The sequence below is a fragment of the Nyctibius grandis genome, chromosome 2, assembly GCF_013368605.1.
Source record: "Nyctibius grandis isolate bNycGra1 chromosome 2, bNycGra1.pri, whole genome shotgun sequence".
NCBI lineage: Eukaryota > Metazoa > Chordata > Aves > Nyctibiiformes > Nyctibiidae > Nyctibius > Nyctibius grandis.
Window position 1 is genome coordinate 103,087,943 of NC_090659.1, and position 21,646 is coordinate 103,109,588.

At 44.1% G+C, this 21,646-nt stretch overlaps 1 protein-coding gene across 1 annotated transcript in view; it reads right to left on the reverse strand.

Annotated features, from left to right (window-relative positions):
* Window positions 1-21,646, reverse strand: part of MTUS2 (microtubule associated scaffold protein 2) — a 210,944-nt gene that overhangs the window by 56,550 nt on the left and 132,748 nt on the right. The window contains exons 4-5 of the mRNA XM_068395195.1: window positions 19,516-19,677; window positions 4,454-4,552 (exon numbers count right to left, since the gene is read on the reverse strand). Of these exons, the coding sequence (XP_068251296.1) occupies window positions 4,454-4,552; window positions 19,516-19,677 (261 nt within the window). The remainder of the gene's footprint in view (window positions 1-4,453; window positions 4,553-19,515; window positions 19,678-21,646) is intronic.

The window sequence follows — 21,646 nt, forward strand, 5'->3', positions numbered from 1 at the left end:
GGCAGGCAATGAGCACCAGCTGACCTGACCTCGGGAGCTGGCGGGGCTTGCGCGCCCCGCCTGCGTGCCCTCCCTGCGCGCCCCGCCTGCGCGCCCTGCCGCGCCGCGCTCTAGCTGCCGCGCCGCGCTCCCGGCCGCTCGCGCTCCCCACGGGGCTGCTGCTGTCCGCACGGGGGCGCGGCCGCCGTCACGCTTGTCCCCGCCCACGCTGGGTCAGAGCCGCCGCTCGGGGGGGGGCCTGGGGCAGCCGCCCTCTCCCTGCCGCTTCAGGAAGGGTTCCCCGTCGCTGTCCGCCGCTCCGGAGCCCTTCGCCTCAGTGGCTCCGCTGTAGCTTGTGTTTAGGATATCAGCTCCAATACAGTGAACAGCACAAGAACTAAAGCTTAAGCCACTTCAGGGCAGTGAGGCTTTTATCCTAAGTTCGTATCCTGCTTGAGTCAACTGTCCATGTCTCTGGATATACTCAGTCACGAGGATGAAGCAAGGTGGCGTCGTGTTCTGGTAGTGTCAGGTTGCTCAAGCCACAGCTTGGACAATCTGTTTTGTCTTTATCTTCGCTTTCTGAGAACTCTCCTCTGCAAACATTTATGGTCAGCTGGGCAACACCTTTGCACAGATTACTGATTCTTTTTGCTACCCTCCATCTCTCCTCAGCTGATGCTTTTTAGCTCATTCCTGAATACTGGCCAGGAATCTCTGATTCTGTTCCTCAGCTCCTCCCACTAGTCCCAAGCTTTTAGCCTCGGAGCTGGAGTCAGTAAGCAAGAAGGAGAAAACAAGAGTCAGACACCTCGTCCCATGTGTTACTAGAGGAGGTGGACATTGGTCTGGGTACAGATGAAAAACGAACATTTCTGTGGTAGCAGGAAGCGTTGGGTATACAAGAATCTAAAAAAAAGGCTATCTTGTAGTTTTATAGTCTTGTATACACTTCCTGAAAAACAATACAGAAACAATGTCTCCAGCCAGTCCTCAGCAATTAATGTAACAGGGGACAGTCTTCTGCCATGGATGCTACCTACGCCTTTCCTAAATGCATCTGATGGTATGAGTTGGAGCCAATTTGTGAAGTAGAGCATTGTTCCAGAGGTAATTCTGTCAGATGTGCTCTATGTATTTTGATCTTAAAGACTGTGACCTGGGTGTGCAAATGGATCCTTAAGCAGTTTTACTAGATCAGGCAGGGAAGCAGTATGGCTTTGCCAAAGCAATGCCCCAGGAGTATATTCCTAGTTTTTGAGATCCCCAGCTTGCGTGGAGCCACTGGGAACATACCTTCCGACTTGCTCGACTATGTTCTGGCTCCAGGCTAAGCTTACAGGGAGCTAGCTCCAGCAGAGATGCTCCCTCATGTCTCCAAGTATCTCAGGCTGCAACTGCAAAGAGCCACAAGTGCAAAACAGCCTTTGAAACTCTTTGTGCCCATGACTTGCATTTGCAGGTTTCAAAACATGTCAAGACTAGCTTCGTGATGTTGCAAGACCTAAATCACACAATGCGGGATGTTAGAGAGGACTTTCTGTCATTAAGAGAGTTCAACCAGCATAGCTATTGCCCTCTGTCCATTTTCATGTCAGTAAAAGCCTGTACACCTTTTTGTGCAGGAATGATGTTTTCTTACAGATTCTTTCATGCATGTAAAGGGGCTCTTAACTGGGCAGTAGGTATTATCACAAAATAAGAAATTCATAAAAGCAACAGCCATAAATATCTGTATTTTTAGTATAAAAATCTCGGGTTATTTAGGCAGCATGGTGATGTTACAACAGAAGGTATAGGGAGAAGTGTAAAGGGAAGCCCTTGAAATCTGTCCAGTTTTAATTAAAATAGCTTTTTTTCCCCTCTTTCTAGCTTTCCCATTCCCTGGAACATTTGAAGTGCACATCTCTATGTTGTCCTTGTCAGTATTATAAGATGTCCTTGTAAATTAAACTGTGCTACTCTCCTCAGGGATAAATCTGAATTTCTCGGTTCATTTGGGTCTGAAACGCAGCTTACTGAGCTTATTCTGCCATTGATGTCTCTCTTCTGTTGCTCTGCACAGAACAGGGTATATATTAACGATGCTGGTCCTGATCCTGAGTGTCCTTTTTGCTGATGATGGGACTGGGGGGCAGACCCAGCATACTCTGAAATCACTGAACCCCTTTGATCCGCTTCAAAACTCCCAGGTCTTTTTTATCTATCTGAGTGTTTGAACTAAGGAGACATAACAAGTATATACTCATAATTAACACAGTCCATGAGATTTAGATGGGGAATGCAATTTATTTGCCTTTTAACTGTCCAATTTCCAACATTTTGAAGAAAAGTGAGGAATTTGCTTTGAGAGGATTGATAACAAGCTATCTATAGAGTGACACATGTCAGAAACAGATGGCACTGTCCTGCGATGGGGTGGAAGGAGAGCACCTGCATCTATGTACACCTGCTCCTATACAGAGATTTCAGGAATGGTATTGCATCAATAGATAACATTGAGATCCAAGACACTGCACCTCAAAACTCCCTTGCAAGTCTTCAGGAGGACTGATTCAAATTCCAAAGATCAGATTCAAGGCTAAAAAAAATTTGTATGATAGTCAAAAACCATCACTGATTAAAAGGAACTGCATGTGAGGAGGCCAGTAACAGAGGGAAAACAAGCTAGAAACAGCACTCAGAAATTTTAGAGCCTGTTTCATGTCCACATGTAGCTGTGCTGGAGTTAACTGGGGGACACATGCTCTCCCATCACAAAGTGTAAATGCTGCACGAGTTTGTGATCCTGACAGAGGAAAGGCTGTGCTACTACCCCTTAGCCCCAGCTAAACTCACTCCTTGTCCTGTTTAATGGCTGCTTTGATTATTTTTTGAAATTGTTAAATAGGTGAAAAGATTGTTTGTCTTTATTGCTTTGTTATTGCTGTTGTTATTTCAAGGAATGCTAAAAAAAGATGAGGTTTATTTTCCTATTTGATCCTTCCAGTCATGAACAATTTTAGGTTGCCATAATTTCAGACAACCAAGCTGAAGAAATCCTAAGTCAGTCTGATGGAGAGAGGGGCAGTTACTTAACCTCTCATAAGAATGAAGAAACGTTTGAGGCCTCATGAATGGGATATGCCAAAAATTTAAGCCTTGAAAATCATTAAGTCACCTATGGAAATGCAGGCCTCCTTAACACAGTACAAATTCACAGTACAAATATGCCCATGTTTCATTTTGCTTTCTAACTCTGGTGGAAGCAAATCAGCTGTGCTGTAACATGCTGCTACAGCCACCACCAGTGCTGGTGCTTAAACTGGATTCCCACCGTTATAAATGCTGGTGAGATGCTGGTCTGGCACTTTCCACAACAAATTTTTCTTTGGATTTGTCTTGGTGATCTCACCAGGTGCAAAATAGCCTGAAAATTATGATTCAGGGGACAGTGTTAGGTTCATCTTTTTACCCTAGTATCTTAGTAAGGGGAAGAATTCTGAGTCCTGTTGGCACCTGTGAAGATTAAATTTAACCTTTTGTTTTCTTTACTTTGTTGGTTGGGAAGGAGAAGAATACGGATTGGGTTTAGTAAACATGAGGAGACTCTTGATGCAAGTTACAGGAGCAAAAAAGCTTTTCTAATGTTTTATAATTTACCATCAAATGAAGAAACATGGGGTTCTATCCCCCATAATTATAACTCAAGTATCATATAGCTGTAGACATGACATTTAAAGTGTTCAAGTAGAGTCTGAAAATGAGGTAACAGAACAGAAGATAAACTGCAAGCACAATGAGATCAGTGGGACCATGCCCACTCATTTCAGAAGCATTTAGATCAGCCATAGTCCAGCCTTACAAAAGCCTTTAGGTACCTTATACATTTGTTAATGTACACTTAGTAGACACAAATAGAAATAAGTTCTCTACATTTTAGTAAGCAAAGGTATTCTTTAGAAATGCTAAAACCGTATGTTTGTGCCCAGTATTGAGGGGTAAGTTGACAATGCCCTAATAGCACTTTGAAGGTTATTTCTATAGATAAACCTTTTTCCAATTATGCACAGAAACAGCCCAGGAAATTTAGTGCCTCTGCACAACAGTCAGAGTAGATCCTGCGTAATATACTATCACTCCAGGTAATCGTCTGAGGTGTCTTTTATTTCACTATATCTATCTGTTCCCTTTTATATAAGAAAATTATAACAATTGAAAAAAAATGTTCCCATGCCCTTAAACATGTAATAGCAGCAACTCTTTGTTTTGAAGGAGAGATGATTGCATGGTTGTAACAAAGAAAACAAAAGTCTATTCAGCTCATGCATTGGTACAATAAAGCCTGCTGTACTCACAGCCAGCTTAATGAACCTTGGATACAATCAATCTTTGCTTAACAATAGTAGGTCTCAGATTTTAGTGTGTTAACACGAGATGCAAAGCCCAGAAGTTTAAATCTTCCCTGAAACAGTGCTTTTGGGTTCATAAATACCTGGTGAATGGAGCTTGGTGGCTGTTACCGCTGATCTCTTAGGGGATGAGACAGCTGGTCTGTTAGCATCCTGATCTTTTTGTACTTCTTTCTTCAGACCTGTTTTAGAAAAAAAATAAAGGCAGAAAGAAACCCATTTTATAATTCTGTTTGCAATTGTGCAGAACTATATCACTAAGATCCATACCAGAATGGCAAAATATAAGTATTTCACCAATACACATCATGGCCTTTGCACAGAATGATGCTACACTACTTCTGTGTTGGGTGCCAACCGGCCAAGCATGACTGTATGCATGTGGCTGAGCTGACATGCACAGCACTAAAGAAGGTCAGAAGAAGGCCTTACATGCTGTCTTGGTTCTCCATCAAGTGACAAATGCCATTAAGGCACAAACAGCTACACAGGTAGCCCATCCTATCTGTTCTGAGCTCTGTGTTCTGCCTCTTTACCTTGCTGTGCATCCTCAGCCAAGGATTTTCTGGGATGGAGGAAAAGCTGAGCAGGACTGGGCAAAACTGACTTCAGTTACCTTCAGGGCCCTGCTCTATCAACTTTGTCCCCAGGTTAGGAAACTGCCTTTTCTGGTGACCAGCTTTCCCAAGAGGGTCTCATACAAGCAAGAGACAGGCTTCTGCAGAACAAGAGGCAGGCAGGATGTGTCAGGGCTGTGCTGGATGTGGCGCCCCAGACAAGAGAGTGGGTCTCTGCCTGAGCAGCAGGGACAGAGAGGTGCAGCACATTCAGTGCACAAACCTCCAACACACTGTACCAATGCAGAACACAACATGGCCATACCACTGCCTTGCTGTCCACAAGGCTGAACGAACACCTGGTTCGTGTTCATCTACGACCCAGGCATGGGCCAGGCTGCCTGCCCTCCTCTCCTCTCCTCTCCTCTCCTCTCCTCTCCTCTCCTCTCCTCTCCTCTCCTCTCCTCTCCTCTCCTCTCCTCTCCTCTCCTCTCCTCTCCTCTCCTCTCCTCTCCTCTCCTCTCCTCTCCGTGTTTGTAGCTCTCCAGATTACTCCTGACCTCTGCATTTCTCCTTTTTTCTGCAGCCCCTAATTCTTCCCACTGACAGCGTGATGCCCCAGAGCTCTTGGGTTATGGTCTCCAGAAACGTTGTGCTAGCCTTTCCTCTTCTTTTAATTTTTCAGTGGAAGGCAACTCAGTGTCTGTTATTATCCCTCCCACCACTGGAGCTCTCTGGTTAGGGGCTCAGGATGGTCTGTCAGTTGTCCAAGCTCTGCAGTCACCGACTGCCTCTTGTACCAGGGAGATACAACTTCATCTGAAAGCCAGAGCGGCCACCCAAGCTCAGCTCACCCCTCCTGCCCACCCACAACTCCCATCAAAATAGCTGTGGGGACCATGCAGTAACATGAAAGCCCTGCCCTGCTTGTTTGGCTGTGGTGTGACAGTCACAGCCACAGGATTTCATGCAGAAAACACTCACCAAGGAAGTAAGAAGAAAGAGCAAGAAAAAGTAAATCCCTGAGACATTGTGTTTTCCTGTTTGCCTTCCTTTTTTACTATTAGTGTTTGTTGGGGGCTGCATTTTAGCTCGCAGGACTGTGTCACAGCCCCTGGATACACAGGAAAAACAGAGATTTAAGGAAAATCACGTCATAAAGGAAAAACAACGTTTGTCTTATTAACTTTCCCTTCTCTCATGAGTAGGTTCACGGATGTCTTGTAGGAAAGTGTCCCACAGAATCTGAAGTATCTGAAGCATGAAAACAAAACCATATTTTCTTGGTGCTTAAAGACAGTGGCACTTCAAAATCTAACACTATCTTCCATTTTGCTTGATGTAAATGTGATCTGGCTATTTCAACAGTGAAGAAAAGTGATAATTTTATACAGGGATCATAATCTTCAGGGACACTTACAGGATGACTAGTTTTCTGCTCTCTCCAAAGCCACAGCTAGTCACAGTTGCAGTATCAGGCTTTTTTTTGATGCATCATTCACCCTTCCACTTCTGTCTGCATCAGGACTTGCAAGCAGCGAGCTGCAGACGCAGCATTTGCCATGCACCAGAAGCCGAGCTTCATATCTTCTAGCACTGTCTCTCAGCATTCGCTTGCAGAGTGCTTCTGTGAAGAGCTCATGCACACGCACAAGCCCTGTGTCCAATGGTTTGCAGGAGGATGGCACAGGAGAAAGTCTAACACCCTCTTTGACTCCCTCCGACTGTTCATAGGCAAATCGCACCATCAGTTGTCAGGGGCTGGTAAAGACTGAACCCTTCTTCATACCTTTACTTAGGTCCATCTCCATTTTCTCTGCTGTTTATAAATTCGACATGTTGAGGCTACGATTCTCATTTGCAATTAATACCACTGAGGATATAAATTTCCTGTGTCTGCCACCTACTACACTGCACTCTACTATGGAGCAGGACATAAAATAAGTTTATGGTGCCATTTCATTACTAAGGACCAAGCAAAAGCAACCTGAGATGGGAGCCGTGAGACAAAACCAGAACTTGTTTTATAACGTATAGTTTATACGGTTACAGATTTGAGCATTACTTTTTCATGGCAACGAGGCCTTGGTTTTTCTGTGGTTATCAAAATAAAAATATGATGCACAAATGGGCCATATACCAAGCTCCTCTGTAAATTTCACTATGGCAAATGTCAAACACAGACAATGCATGGTAGGGAAAGTGTGTTTTCCTTACGCTTTCATCAGTAACGAGACATATACTTGCCTACTTTTGTTTTTGAGACATTTTCAATGAGGAACACGTGGGGAATTAGTTCAGTCTCTTAAGCACAAAGTGAGGAACAATTCCCCACTTAGAGCTCAGTCAAGAGAAAACAGAGCAAAGAAGCAAAGAAGCCCAGCGAGCACCATCGTTCTGCCGATGGCAAGGCGAGGTCTGCGGAGAGCAGCGAGAGTCATGCGCAGGTGCGGACGGTGGTGGCCGGCAAGGACGGCTGCATGGGAGATGTTGGCCCTGGAAGGTGGGAGATCAGCAAGGCCAAGGTGCAAATAGGTATCTTGGCAAGGACAGAAGAGTAAGATTAATAACAAGGTGGGGAAATGAGTATAACTGCCCTCCTTCAGTTTACAAGATTAGGAGAGCTCCTAAGGTCTGGCAGGGGCAGCAATACAGCAACTGGGGAATCAAGGATGGGTTGTGCAGCAAGGGAAGAGCCAGCGCACAGCACAGCTCTGCTGGGATGGGGCTGAGGAGAGGGGCATGTGGAACTAGCAATTATTCGGCTTCTCCTTCATAAGCAGAAAGGTCTTGGTGGCCACTCTGTGGCCCTCCTTAGTGAGGAGGGATTTAGGAAGCACACAGCAGGCAAAAGAAAGGACAGTCCGCAGGAGCAAATTGTTATTGTTCTGCTAAGCTCATCACCCACAGGGAAGTCTTAGGGGAAGAGCCATCCCTGGCATCAGACCTCAAACAAGTTTGTGCTGACTGTTTTTCTAAAAATGGGGTTTGATCTTTCTCTTCTCTTTTGAAACAACAGCTGTTAGTTGGTTAAAAGAGAAACATTCAGAAAACATGTTGATTTCAACAGAAGTTCCCGCAGGGAAAATCTATTTCTAAATGACAGGAGTTTGGGCTCCGAATTTGTCATTTCACAGAAATCTAGAATTTCAGGTTTAAAAAATCTGTAGGAGATCGTTGGCGTGATGATCAGCATAAAGCTGTACTGCAGGGTATGGTACAGCAGGAGGTTATACAGTTTGATCTTTTCTACTTCAGAGTGTACTAGAAGTAACTCAAAGGTTATAATGCACACCTTATCTGGGACGTCTTCTCAAGAGCTGCTGCAGAATCAGTGCTTGTATTTGCCTGTACCTTTCTGAGTCTTTAAAAGCCAGTTCAGTGGGATAGGCTTCAATTTGCTTTCACACTTCAGCTTGGAAACATGCTAACAAATTACACATTGAGTATTTATTCCAAAACAAATCCTAACATGCTGTAGACATCATTAACAATGCAACAGGACTGACTGCATTCAGTTGGGATTCCAGCTGTTCCCAGGTGTATTTTATAAGTTAATGAATGCAGTCTGCAAGTTTAAAAAAAACCCAAGGAAGTGTTTTCAGTCACTCAGAGACACAGAGAGCCACTTTGAGCTTTCTTCTGCCTTTCCCCCTGATACCCATGACTAGCCGTGTCCTTGGTGAGTAATGACACATCCATGCACGCATTGTCTGAGACAGAATGAGCAAAGCTGGAAATATGATGGATTCTGTAGAGTAAGAGCAGCCTAATTCTCTCTAGAGACTTTCTGCTTCCTGTGATCTATGAGACACTGAAAGACTATGAATAAATAAGTATATGTAGAAGAAAGACTATGTATCTGTTGAAGTAGAAACTGTTAACGCTTGTGCTTTTCCCTTTGTGTTTGTTTCAAATTTAAAGTCAATGTGATAGAAAAAAAGGACAAGGACTCTTTCATTGAATTGCTGAAAGTGTTTGTTTTCTTTCTATACTAAAAAGAATAGTCTCTTTATCTGGTATTAAAAAAAAATAAAGGAAAAAATAAACCTGACAAAATGAACCGTTCTTTGGACTGAATAGAAAAACTCAGGGTAACTTAGAACCTCCAACGTTAGTTGCAGAGTTAAAACAGCTACTCCTTTTCTTCCTGTCATTTGACATGGATCCCATGGCATTTTATTGTCGCTTCCTCACAGAGCAGTGCTATGGCATGTTGCAGAGTGGTTCCCAGGACAGAGGTTGGAAAATTTGCAGTTGAACGTCTCGCTTTCACCTGCAGCGTAGTGCTGCATATCCCTACGTTCAGTACAGGAACAACATGAGTGTAACCCACCGCGTATTCGCTATTCAGCTTTTAATGGAAAATGTTTGCAAAGGGGAACAAAGCAGCAGCAGACTCTTCTCCCTCCGTCCCTGTAAGAGCACTGGTGCTCACTTTTTGCCCCCTCAGCTGACCTTAGCTCATCCCTCTCCCTCCTGCTGAGGTTGTGTTGTCTGGATTTTGCAGAAGCTGATTAAAAGAAGCCCATTTGACACTGCAAGCTTGCTGGTGAGAGATGTGATAACACTGTCCTCCTATTTGTCATCTTGACTGATTGTATTTAACAGCCTGCCCTGTTACATATGATTTACTGGTACTTGTAAAAGCACAGGAATTGACTGGGTTAGTTTTTTGAACAATGCTTTTGACTGTCTTTAATTTAATGGACCAAGTAGAAACAAGCTGCTCAAATGAATTCTTTATTGCTACTGTCATTGCACCCAAATTATGAGATTTCTTATGTGGAATAACAGTCACTTGTCAGTGAGATAAACATTAAATAAGAATAATAACCAAGCTGAAATGGGTATGGTGTAACACACACCCCCCAAATCCCACAACAAGGCACAGGGAATATAAAATCCTTCAGCTCTTTATTTCATAGACCATTGGGTGGCAAGTCCAGCCTGGTGGACAGAGCTGAGGTCTTGAACAAGAAGCAACCTGATGCTCAGGAGTTTGGATCAGGACTGCAGGCACAAACAAGGGAGCCCAGAGCTGCATCGATATCCTGAAGGTGAACCAAAGTTTCAAAACACAGCAGAGTTTAGAGGTACCAAGGTGGATTTTCTCTGGGTTTCTATGTTCTGAGAGAAGGATGCGGCTGAACCAGACCAGACAGGGATGACACCATAGAGGAAGCTGTACTACATGAAGAGAATAAAAACTATGCAGAGCTGGTCAGATGTAAACCAGTTCTCAAATCCTTACACACAGTGATTCAGCCACATTTTCTTTTTTTCCTGAAATGCGTACAAGTCCTTTTGCCTTTGTGGGAGCCATGCACTCAGCTCCCCAACACAGACCTACCCTTTAGTTAGACGTTTCTGCTCATGAGTTACTCCTTCTGAATGTGCAGAAGAGGCCACAGCACTACGAAACAACACATGTGCGACAATGGTGGCACATTTATTCACCTGTGGGCGTAAGATGTTTGCAGCACACAGAATTGCACAATGAGCTTTGTCAGAAGGACCTCTGAAGTCCTCTGGTCCAGCCTCCATCTCAGAGTGGGTGGCACTAGAGCAGGATGCATAGGGCTTTGTCCAGCTAAGTTATCTCTAATGACAGAGGATTCACCACCTCTCTAGTCAATCTGCTCTAGTGTGTGACTGCCTTCACAGGTGAACAAGCGATGAGAATTTCCTGGGTTCCAACTTGTGTTTGGTGTCTCTTGCCCTGTCACTGTGCACCTCTGAGAAGTGTCTGGCTTTGTTCTCTCTGTATCTTCACATTAGATGACTGAAGACTGGGATAAGATCTTCCTTTGCCTTCTCTGAACAACCCCAGCTCTCCCAGCCTCTTCTCCTGACCTGTCTTGTCATGTGCCCCAGTCCCTGATCATCTTGGTGGCCCTTTGCTGTTCTCACACCAGTATGTCACATTGTTCTCCTGGGATTCCCAAAACTCGACAAGGTTGTGAGTGGCTGCACAAGTGCTGCATAAAGGGGTAAGACCACTGATGCTGCAGGCCACGCTTTTTCTAATGTAGCCCAGTATGTAGCTAGTCTTTCTTGCTGCAAGGGCACATTGGAGGTTCAGGTTCAACTTGCTGTCTAGCAGGACTCCCAAATAGGGCCTTTTGGCAGAGCTGCTTCCCAGCCAGCTGTCTCCAGCCTATTCTGTTGCACGGCATCATTCCGCCAAGGGGAAAGACTTGGCATGCATTTGCCTTTTTGAACTTCATGAGGTTCCTGCAGGCCCATTTCTCCAGCCAGATGAGGTCCCTCTGAACTGCAGCCCTGCCCTCCAGCATATTGACCAATTCCCCGTGATTTTCTATCATCTGTGAGCTTGCTGAGGGAGTGTTCTATCCCACTGTTAAAGTTTTTAATGAAGATGGTAAGCAGTATTTGCCCAGTATCAATCCCTAATGGATGCCAAAGTCTGCCAGCTGGACTTTGTACCTCTGATCACAACACCCTGAGTCTGATCACAGAATCACAGAATCACAGAATGTTAGGGATTGGAAGGGACCTCGAAAGATCATCTAGTCCAATCCCCCTGCCGGGGCAGGATTGCCTAGACCATATCACTCAGGAACGCGTCCAGGCGGGTTTTGAATGTCTCCAGAGAAGGAGACTCCACAACCTCTCTGGGCAGCCTGTTCCAGTGTTCAGTCACCCTTACAGTAAAGAAGTTTTTCCTCAAATTTAAGTGGAACCTCCTGTGCTCCAGCTTGCACCCATTGCCCCTTGTCCTGTCAAGGGATGTCACTGAGAAGAGCCTGGCTCCATCCTCTTGACACTTGCCCTTTACATATTTATAAACATTAATGAGGTCACCCCTCAGTCTCCTCTTCTCCAAGCTAAAGAGACCCAGCTCCCTCAGCCTCTCCTCATAAGGGAGATGTTCCACTCCCTTAAGCATCTTCGTGGCTCTGCGCTGGACTCTCTCTAGCAGTTCCCTGTCCTTCTTGAACTGAGGGGCCCAGAACTGGACACAATACTCCAGATGCGGCCTCACCAGGGCAGAGTAGAGGGGGAGGAGAACATCTCTCGACCTGCTGACCACACCCCTTCTAATACACCCCAGGATGCCATTGGCCTTCTTGGCCACAAGGGCACACACTGCTGGCTCATGGTCATCCTGTTGTCCACTAGGACCCCCAGGTCCCTTTCCCCTACGCTGCTCTCCAACAGCTCTGTCCCCAACTTGTACTCATACATGGGGTTGTTCTTGCCCAGATGCAGGACTCTACACTTGCCCTTGTTATATTTCATTAAATTTCTCCCCGCCCAACTCTCCAGCCTGCCCAGGTCTCTCTGAATGGCTGCGCAGCCTTCCGGCATCTCAGCCACTCCTCCCAGTTTTGTGTCATCAGCGAACTTGCTGACAGTGCACTCTATTCCCTCATCCAAGTCATTAATGAATATATTGAATAGAACTGGTCCCAGAACCGACCCTTGCGGGACTCCGCTAGACACAGACCTCCAACTGGACTCTGTCCCGCTGACCACTACTCTCTGGCTTCTTTCCTTCAGCCAGTTTACAATCCACCTCACTAGCCGATCATCCAGACCACACTTCCCCAGTTTAGCTGCGAGGATGCTGTGGGAGACCGTGTCAAACGCTTTACTGAAATCGAGATAGACCACATCCACAGCTTTACCATCATCTATCCACCGGGTAACATCCTCATAAAAGGCTATCAAGTTGGTTGAGCAAGACTTCCCGTTGGTGAAGCCATGCTGAGTGCCCCTAATGATCCCCCTATCCTTGATGTGCCTAGAGACAGCACCAAGAACAAGTTGCTCCATCACCTTTCCAGGGATGGAGGTGAGGCTGACTGGTCTATAGTTACCCGGGTCCTCCTTCCTGCCCTTTTTGAAGACTGGAGTGACATTCGCTTTCCTCCAGTCCTCAGGCACCTCTCCCGTTGCCCACGACTTAGCAAAGATGATGGAGAGTGGCCTAGCAATGACTTCCGCCAGCTCCCTCAGCACCCGCGGGTGCATCCCATCAGGGCCCATGGATTTATGGACGTCCAGGTTGCTTAATTGGTCCCTGACCCAGCCCTCATCAACCAAGACAGATTCCTCCTCTATCCTGACTTCTTCTGGGGCCTCAGGGGTCCAGGGCTCCTCAGGACAGCCTCCAACAGTATAGACAGAGGCAAAGAAGGCATTCAGTAACTCCGCCTTCTTTTTATCCTCTGTCTCCAGGACCCCCACCTCATTCATCAGTGGGCCTACATTGCCTCTAGTGTTGGCTTTACCTGCAATGTATTTGAAGAAGCCCTTTCTGTTGTCCTTGACCTCTCTTGCAAGGTTTAATTCCAAGGAGGCCTTAGCTTTCCTAGTTGCCTCCCTACATCCTCTGACAACAGACTTATATTCCTCCCAAGTGGCCAGCCCCTCCTTCCACGATCTGTACACCTTCTTCTTCCACTTGAGTTTGCCCAGCAGTTCCCTGTTTAACCATGCAGGTCTCCTGGTACCCTTCCTTGACTTCCTACCTGCTGGGATGCTCTGATCTTGAGCTCGGAAGAAGCAGTCCTTGAATGCTAACCAACTATCTTGGGCCCCCTTACCTTCTAGTACCCTGTCCCATGGGATTTCCCCTAGCAATTGCTTGAAAAGGCCAAAGTTGGCTCTTCTTGGATTACTAACTGCTGTGGCATGTTATGCTGAGGTTTTTTTATGCATCTTGAAGGGCTCATCAGATACACCACTAAGTGTACCATGTCAAACTGAAGGGTTTTGTCCAAATTATGACAGAATTAGGTCCTGGTTTGACTGAGGATCTGAATTGTCCCATGGTGAACATTAATCTAAGGGGTTTGTAAAACAAATCCTTTGTAAGGGTGGGAAGTTGTTAATCTGCTGTCTCTGAACATTGCCTTCTGCAGATATTCCCACATTTTCAGACAAATTTAAAACAGAAAATGCAGTGTATGTGTGCCTCAAAGATCAAATATTTTTATCAACATCTGTGGAAAGAGGAAGCTTATATGTCTTTTCAGAGGTGGATCTTAGCTGCAAAGTTCCTGACAGAGAGCTGCTTTCACCTGTCTTTAAACAAAATACAAAACAATAGTAGAAATGGTAAATATTAGTTAGGTTATCACTGTATTTCTCAAAGCAGCTGATATGTTTAAGTGAATTTAAAGGACCCGCCTTAGTTTTTCTATTAAGTATGCTTTTTGCCCCTCATTTTCTAAACGTTGACAGGTGTGCAAATATGAAAGGGGTCTAATAACACACAAAAAGGGCTGTGCAACACACTGAAAACAAATCAAGTGCATTCTTTCCACAAAGTAGTCAGAAAGCAATCAGTTGATGTCTTTAAAACAATTTGTGTCTTTAAAACAATTTGCGTGACAATGATCTTCAACTGCTATTATCCCATGCCAGAATTTTTATTTTGGTCATCTGAATCACTGCACAGCAGCAGCTATAGGCGTCCACTTTCATTAATTAAACGTGTTTTATACGCTGTAGTCCAATTTATTTGACAAGCACTTTTAGTGAAATATCAGGAGTATAATCTCTCTCGAGCAGTCATTTTTTTTTTTTTTTTTAATGAGAATTTACAGCACAGGTGGTCTTCTCAGGTAACGTCTAACATATGAAAGCTTTCATGTGATTTTTGTTCGTTATTTTCCACTCATTAATATAGGTAGATACGATCCTTTGTGAATGGATTTCCTATTCATCCACAGTTAAAATGATGCACATCTCTGAAATACAAATGCAATTCTTACATGGCTTGATATTCCACTCTTTCAGAAATATTCTTTATATTTAAATGACTTCCATCCCTTTGTGAAATCTTTTATCCCCCTTTTACTTTTGTAAAAGATGCTGTATACAATACACGTAGTGTCTGTGCACTTTACCTGTAACCATGGAGTGCTTTAAGCACTTTAGTTTAGTAACTGCAATGTCTTGGCCAGGAGGTTGGACAGATGCAGTATGCGTTTATAAACACATATGCAACATCAAGCACTATAGCAATTACTACTAGGTGATTGCTAGGAGTATTATACATGAATGTCTATCATATTATTCTCCAAATATACAGAACATATAGAAAGAATCATTGTGGTTTCCCTACTTTTCAAAAGCTTTACTATATGTCTGACTTCAGTAGGGCTGCTCATGGGACAGCCTGGCCTTCTGACTTTGACTGAACAAGGCTGGTGACTTCTTCCTCAAATGCTAAATTCACCCCTAAGGTCATGCTATTGATTCACTTCTTATGGAAAAAATACGCCTCACTTGCAAGATGGTGTTGGTTTGTGTTGTAAGTCCTTCCTGCTGGAGGCAGGGATTTCCCCGCCCACAAGGAGGGGCACGTGGTATGAAGATACGCATCTCTCACCCCCAGCTAATAAGTTCCACCCATGGAGGAGATCATCCCTCTCTCCTTGGTTACAGCCTCTGTGCAGTGTCTTGTCTTCTGCCATGGGGTGAAAAAGGAACAGGAAATTGTGGTGGTTTTATTCCTTCCAACTGTGACTCCACAGTGGGGCTGGGCTGCTGCCAGCTCAGCTATGGAGAAACTGGGCTGAGATGGAGGACAGACATGTGTCCCACCATGCTCTTCTGTCCTTCCATATGTCTGTGCATGCAATTGCCATTACATGATAGTTTGGAAGAATATTAGAAATGTATGCATTCCACTGTTTTCAAAACATTGCATCCCTTCAGTTCGGAGCACTTGTGAAGGTTTCTTTGGTGTTGCTGTTGCAGTGATGAAGCTGGCTGCCTCCCCAAGCATGACATTCATCATCTTTATGACATGCCATGTCACAGACTCAAGGTAGGTGGGGGGTGGATTAATTTTTGGTATACCTTCAAATATTTTTGAAACACTGATTTTACTTCTGTTTTCCCTTATTGTTATCCACCTGCTGCCCTGTGATGTCCTGAAATAATGACAGCAGACTGGTAGCCTACACCAACGATTGTTCTTTCCACTTTGCAACAGCACTACAAGCAGACTTTTTACAGTGTCTGTACGTGCAGACTTTCAACCTTTACATCCTCTGTCTGCTGAAGGACATCCTTTTGGAGACTGGCCTTTTCAGCACACCCATGCACTTTCTCTGCCATGTTTAAAACATGGCATCTGACACAATTTTAAAGAGCTTTTGTTAGATGCCTTTGTTCGCCTGGGATCAGAAAGCCCAAAGCAATACGAACACTTCACTGCCCTTTCTCCACTTGCTTCATGGGATCTGTAGCATCTTCCTTCTGATTTATTAAGGAGTTCAATTTTAAGATGATGGTTTTGTGCTTCATCATTTAAAAGATATGCAAAACTGTTCAAATGATACTTAAACAGAAGATTTTACATTCTATAGGGCTCCCTATCACATTGAGATCTACAGACAGCGTTTATATATTATTGCAAGAGAGGCAGGATTAGACTTGCTAAAAACCCTTGTCTTTATCTTTGCTTTGATTTATTTCAGCCTTTGCTTCCATCAGATACTGAGCACTGTGAGGAACCATAACACCGTTTTAATAAAAAAAAAAGTCATGACTTGACCACAGATACATCTGCTGCTACCTTGGCTCACATCAAAAGTAAACCAGAGCATTGGACTAACATAGGGGTTTTTTTTGCTTCTGTCAGTTGTGTACAATAACAATAACTTCCCAAACTTGCCAGCTGTCCCTGTTCAGGATCTGTGTCTGACTGTTTGCATAACACAGTCAGGTACGCCCTACTTCACATGTTTATTCTCCTTCCAGAATAGAACAGGGAAGTTTAACCTCACCTGACAGAGTCTCCTTATCAAGACCAGATTATAAATTCAGTGAGGTGGTGGCAATGGGCTCCATACACTGCTGCATCCAGTCTTTGCTGGTACAAACAGAGGTGCCTTGCTGGGAAGAGACTGGGCAGGTGACTGGAGCCCCTGACCTCCAGAGTGGGAGAGAGTAATTTCAACTGTTTTCGAGTTATGATGGATCTAACACTTCCCAGCAGCATCCCTCCTGGCTCTCTGCTACTGTGGCTTGCATAAGCCATCCCCATCACATCCCTGGCATGGAAAGGCCATGGTGGGCTGCTGGATTTAAGCCTGCCTCCTGTTCTGCACACTGACAGCTTTCCAGCTGTGACAAAGCTTAGGAAACAAGAATGGAGTCATGGGTTTGTGCTAACTACGGCCTTGCAATGGGAAGAACAAAACTGACTGCTCTCCAGTGCAAGCCTGAACACTGCACTGCCTGCATGGGGCACACCTGTATGGACCCATGCACCCACAGACACAAGGACTGAACACCGCACTCTACACAGCCTGGAGGGAAGTAAATCCACTTCGAAAGCTATGCTGCTCTGTCTAGACTGGGCCTATTAACTCAGACACAGCATGGCACTAACAGCTCTTTATGGCTCTCAGCCCACAAGTTCACTTACGGCCAGCTTGAAGCACAGGCAAAGAGCTTCCATTTTTGTGCCCCCATGGAAGCAGACATACCCAAGGTTACTGGAGGGTCATGCAAAGACAATAACAAGCGCTCTGAAGGAAACTATGCCGAGCCTGACTAATGACGTAGAAAACATCTACTGACAACCTCAGGATAACGAGCAAATGAAGGTTGTTTGGAAGGAAAAAAATGGGAGGATTTGTCATAATGACTAAAATTGTGTATGGACTTTTATTTTTCAGCTTTGTGTCCAGAGATAGTAAAATTCAGCAAAAAAATAGTCTTTCATTTCATAGATTAAATAATTTCATAGATTAAAAACCCAAATTAAAAGTCAGCTTCAGCTTTCCACCAGCCTCAGTAATTCTTTTCCCCTTCAATGTTTATGCACCGATGTGATCACAAATATTATCCTCTTTCTCGAAACCTACTGCTTGATCAATATTGTTTTGCATTAAGTTGTAATTTCTGCTCTCCTGTGTGGCTCTGAGATTTGGAACCTGTGCAACCTCAGAGGTCACAGCCTGAACCTTTCGATTAGTCCTGCCTATGCTAGATTTAGCATGTCCACATTTGCACGATTGCATATCAAACACCACGGTTCCAGCTCATTGCAATGCTCCCGTACTGAAACCTCCCTGTCAAGGACTCACTCGTGTGAGGCTGTGCAAGTAGTAAAAGACCCAGGACTTCTAGCAGTCTTCTTGCCTGTGACAAAAGAACTCCGGAGGCCAGAAAAGCTCCTCTATAGAAACTTGGAATAGCCCTTTAAAGCTTATCATGCCAATGCCACTAGCTGGAAAGAAAAGGCTTTTGCTGGAGTTGTCTAGGGGCAAATCTGATACTAACCAAATACTGCTGTAGCCTGAAATGACATAACCTTGCTAGAGACCAGAAGAGAGGAAAGGAAGCTCAAAAGAAAAGAAAAAAAAAAAAAAAGGAAGAAAACTTGAAAAGGAAACAAAAAAAATTGTACCACCTTTTATCCATATATTCTGTTGATTGGTGCGTTCCCCAGTTAGTGACTGCAGACGATAGAAGTAAACAGTTTTCTGACAGTAAGAGACAGTGACTCCTGACTGTGCTGGACAAAAGACCACATCCTCCTGCCTTCACTTTCACTTAGCTGGACTACATAAGGTGAATGGTTTCAGCTTCATCTTCCCTGCCAGATTCTCCAAGCCACTGATTATAGCAGTAAGTCCTTTTCTGCACATGTTAAGTTAACCAGGTGTAAGGAAACAATTTGGAAACAAGCCTACGGGGTTTTTTTGCATTATTTACTTTCCTGTTTCTCCCTCTCTGACTGAAAACACCATGAATTGCTTAAACTTAGAGGACAGTATTCTCATCCTTACAGGCATACCTAGCAATGAATTATCTGCTCAAAGGAATGCTTTGGTCTCTAAAGCAATGCAATGTTTTCAAAAAGCTGTTTGGTGTGAACCAATAATATATACACTAATTCTCTGGCATGTGTAGTTAGGAGCACTAAATGCCTTCAACTGCAGACACAGTTCACAAAATGAGATTATAGTCATGTTGTTGACCGTGTTTTAAAGAGACTACAGCAAACAGAGTCCAAATCAGCACAGGGTTTAGAGGGCATGTCCTAGGGTCTAGAGTGTATGTCTTATGAGGAGCGGCTGGGGGAACTGGGATTGTTCAGCCTGAAGAAAAGGAGGCTGAGGGGAGACCTTATCGCTCTCTACAACTACCTGAAAGGAGGTTGTAGCGGGGTGGGGGTCAGCCTCTTCTCCCGGGTAAACTAGCAACAGGACTAGAGGACATAGCCTCAAGCTGCGCCAGGGGAGGTTCATGTTAGACATTAGAAAAAATTTTTTCACACAAAGGGTTATTAGGCATTGGAATGGGCTACCTAGGGAGGTGGTGGAGTCACCATCCCTGGAGGTGTTTAAGAAAAGACTGGATGTGGCACTTAGTGCCATGGTCTAGTTGACACAGTGGTGTTAGGTCAAAGGTTGGACTCGCTGATCCCAGAGGTCTCTTCCAACATAGTTGATTCCGTGATTGGCAATGTGCCCAGGAATGGCATGAAAATTAATCGAGTAAGCAGTAAAATAGCATCAGTAGAAGGTTTCTGCATTCCCTGGCCTAATGCAGGTGGTGTTGCAAGTATACAAGTTCAGAGCACTTACCAGCAGGTGCTGTGGCAGATTTTGGTGCTGGAAGTAAGCTCCTGCGTGGAGTTGCTGTGCTGCTCGATACCTGTGTTGCGCTCTTGCTGCTGCCCTTGGGGACATCTTTAGAAGGTGCAGATGCCTTAGGAGTAGTTTGCTCTTCATTTCCAAAGATGGAACCTGCAGGAGACCAAAACTACTCTAATTAAAAGTTCATTAAAAATGTATGTGAACGTGACATAGACTAAGCTTGTATCAGCAATTGTAATCTACAAAGATACATTCTCATTGCAACTTGGGCTAAGTTACACAGACTTTCTCCAGTATGAATGGTTATGTAGAAATAAAGAGTTCCCAGCAATTTACTTAAACTCTAAGGCTTGACAGCTGTTGGAGTCTGACTCCAACAGGATCTTAACACCTGCTTTTAGGCTAGCTCCATAAAGGTATCTGGCTGCAAGGCTCATAAAGAAACCAAGGAATTTCTAAATACCTGTGTGGATGAGTTATTTTTGGCTTTGTAGCTGCTACAGGAGCCACTCTACCCTAACACTTGGGAGTTGCTGGTTGTCAGAGTAAGGGGGAATAGCAGCGCTCAGTGGTGCAAGGCATCGAATCCTCCTACCCAGGAGGGACTTCCCACAAACAGTCCCTCAGGCCACGCTCAGACATTTCAGTAATAAGATGGAAAACAAAAAAAAATCTGCTTAACTCTCACAGACACTTAAAACATATACTCATAATGAATCTTAGGTTGCCAAGGTTTCCAGTTTATATTGACCCCTTTCAAAACCTCTAACGGGTTTGGTTTCCTCCTGCATTTGCCATCTAGGGAATAATGACATTCTAGGCTCCTTGTAGATATAAGGAAATCAATCTTTTCTTAACATTTGAAAAAGGCAAAGTTAGAGTGTCTGCTTTATCTACAGAGTAGAAAGCCTAAGAGGAGCAAAAGATTACAGCACATCTGGACCTGAACATTTGCAGGATGAGCATTTTGTTTGAAAAAAAAAGAGTGGAGATAGTGGCAAGAAATACACAGGATTTCAGAAAAGCGCTATAATTTTTATTTCCATTATTTTAAAAAGATGCAATACAATACTATTTAGGTACTGCCTGCAGGAAAATGATAACATTATTTTAATAATTGGCATGTCCAAGTCTTCAGTATTTTTAAGATGTAGGCTTCTTAAATGTGTGCAAGTAAAGGAGAGATTTTTTTTTGCCTTTCTTACTGAAAGGCAAAACCAGGAAACTTTACACTAGGAAAAAAGTGCAGGTTGGAAAAGAAAATCCTCTTTTCTGATAAAGGAAGAATATACCTTTTGGCTCTGACAAAACAGCTTTAATTTTTGCTGTGTCTTTAAGGCTGCTTGCATACAGGTCTTAAAGTACATATCTGCAGTATACATGGACTTCTACAAACACATTTGACCTTTGTTCAAATAATAAGCCACATTAAAAATTCAAACAAAACAATTTACTGTACTCTACACAGGAACAGAAAAACCTGAAGCATTTGCCATCTTTACACTGCTGTGTGCATAACCACCCCTCAGCACATCAGGTCATTGTTTTATATCCAAACGACATGGGTTTTTCACCCATATAACAAACATTAAAGACTACGTGCTGAATTATCTGCTGACAAAACACTGCTGACTTCAGTAAAGTCACATCAGCAGAATGCCTGGAGCAGCCTGGCCAGGCCTCCTTTGCAGCTGTGCATGAGGACACCTCTACCAGGTGCCAGGCGGATGTCACAGCATGTGTGTCCACCTCAGTCCATCTGCATTATGCTCCTGAAGTTACTCCTGAAGTGGTCTCAGATATGCGCTCACCCAGTCAGTTTAGGTAGCACCGCTTGTAGAAAATTTTTTCTTTCCTCAGTTATTTGTTTTAAAGTTTCAATTGGAGAGACACTAACCTTGAAGAGGAAATTATTCCTATAATTTTCAGAGAAATGCTATTCAAGTGCTCTTTAACTGAAACCTTTTATTCTCTATTGTGAAATGTACTATATGGAGAACGGTTCAACTCACAAATCTGGCCAAACAGAAGCAATTCCTGCGTTGAAGAACGAGGTGTCATAGAATCATAGAATGGTTTGGGTTGGAAGGGACCTTAAAGATCATCTAGTTCCAACCCC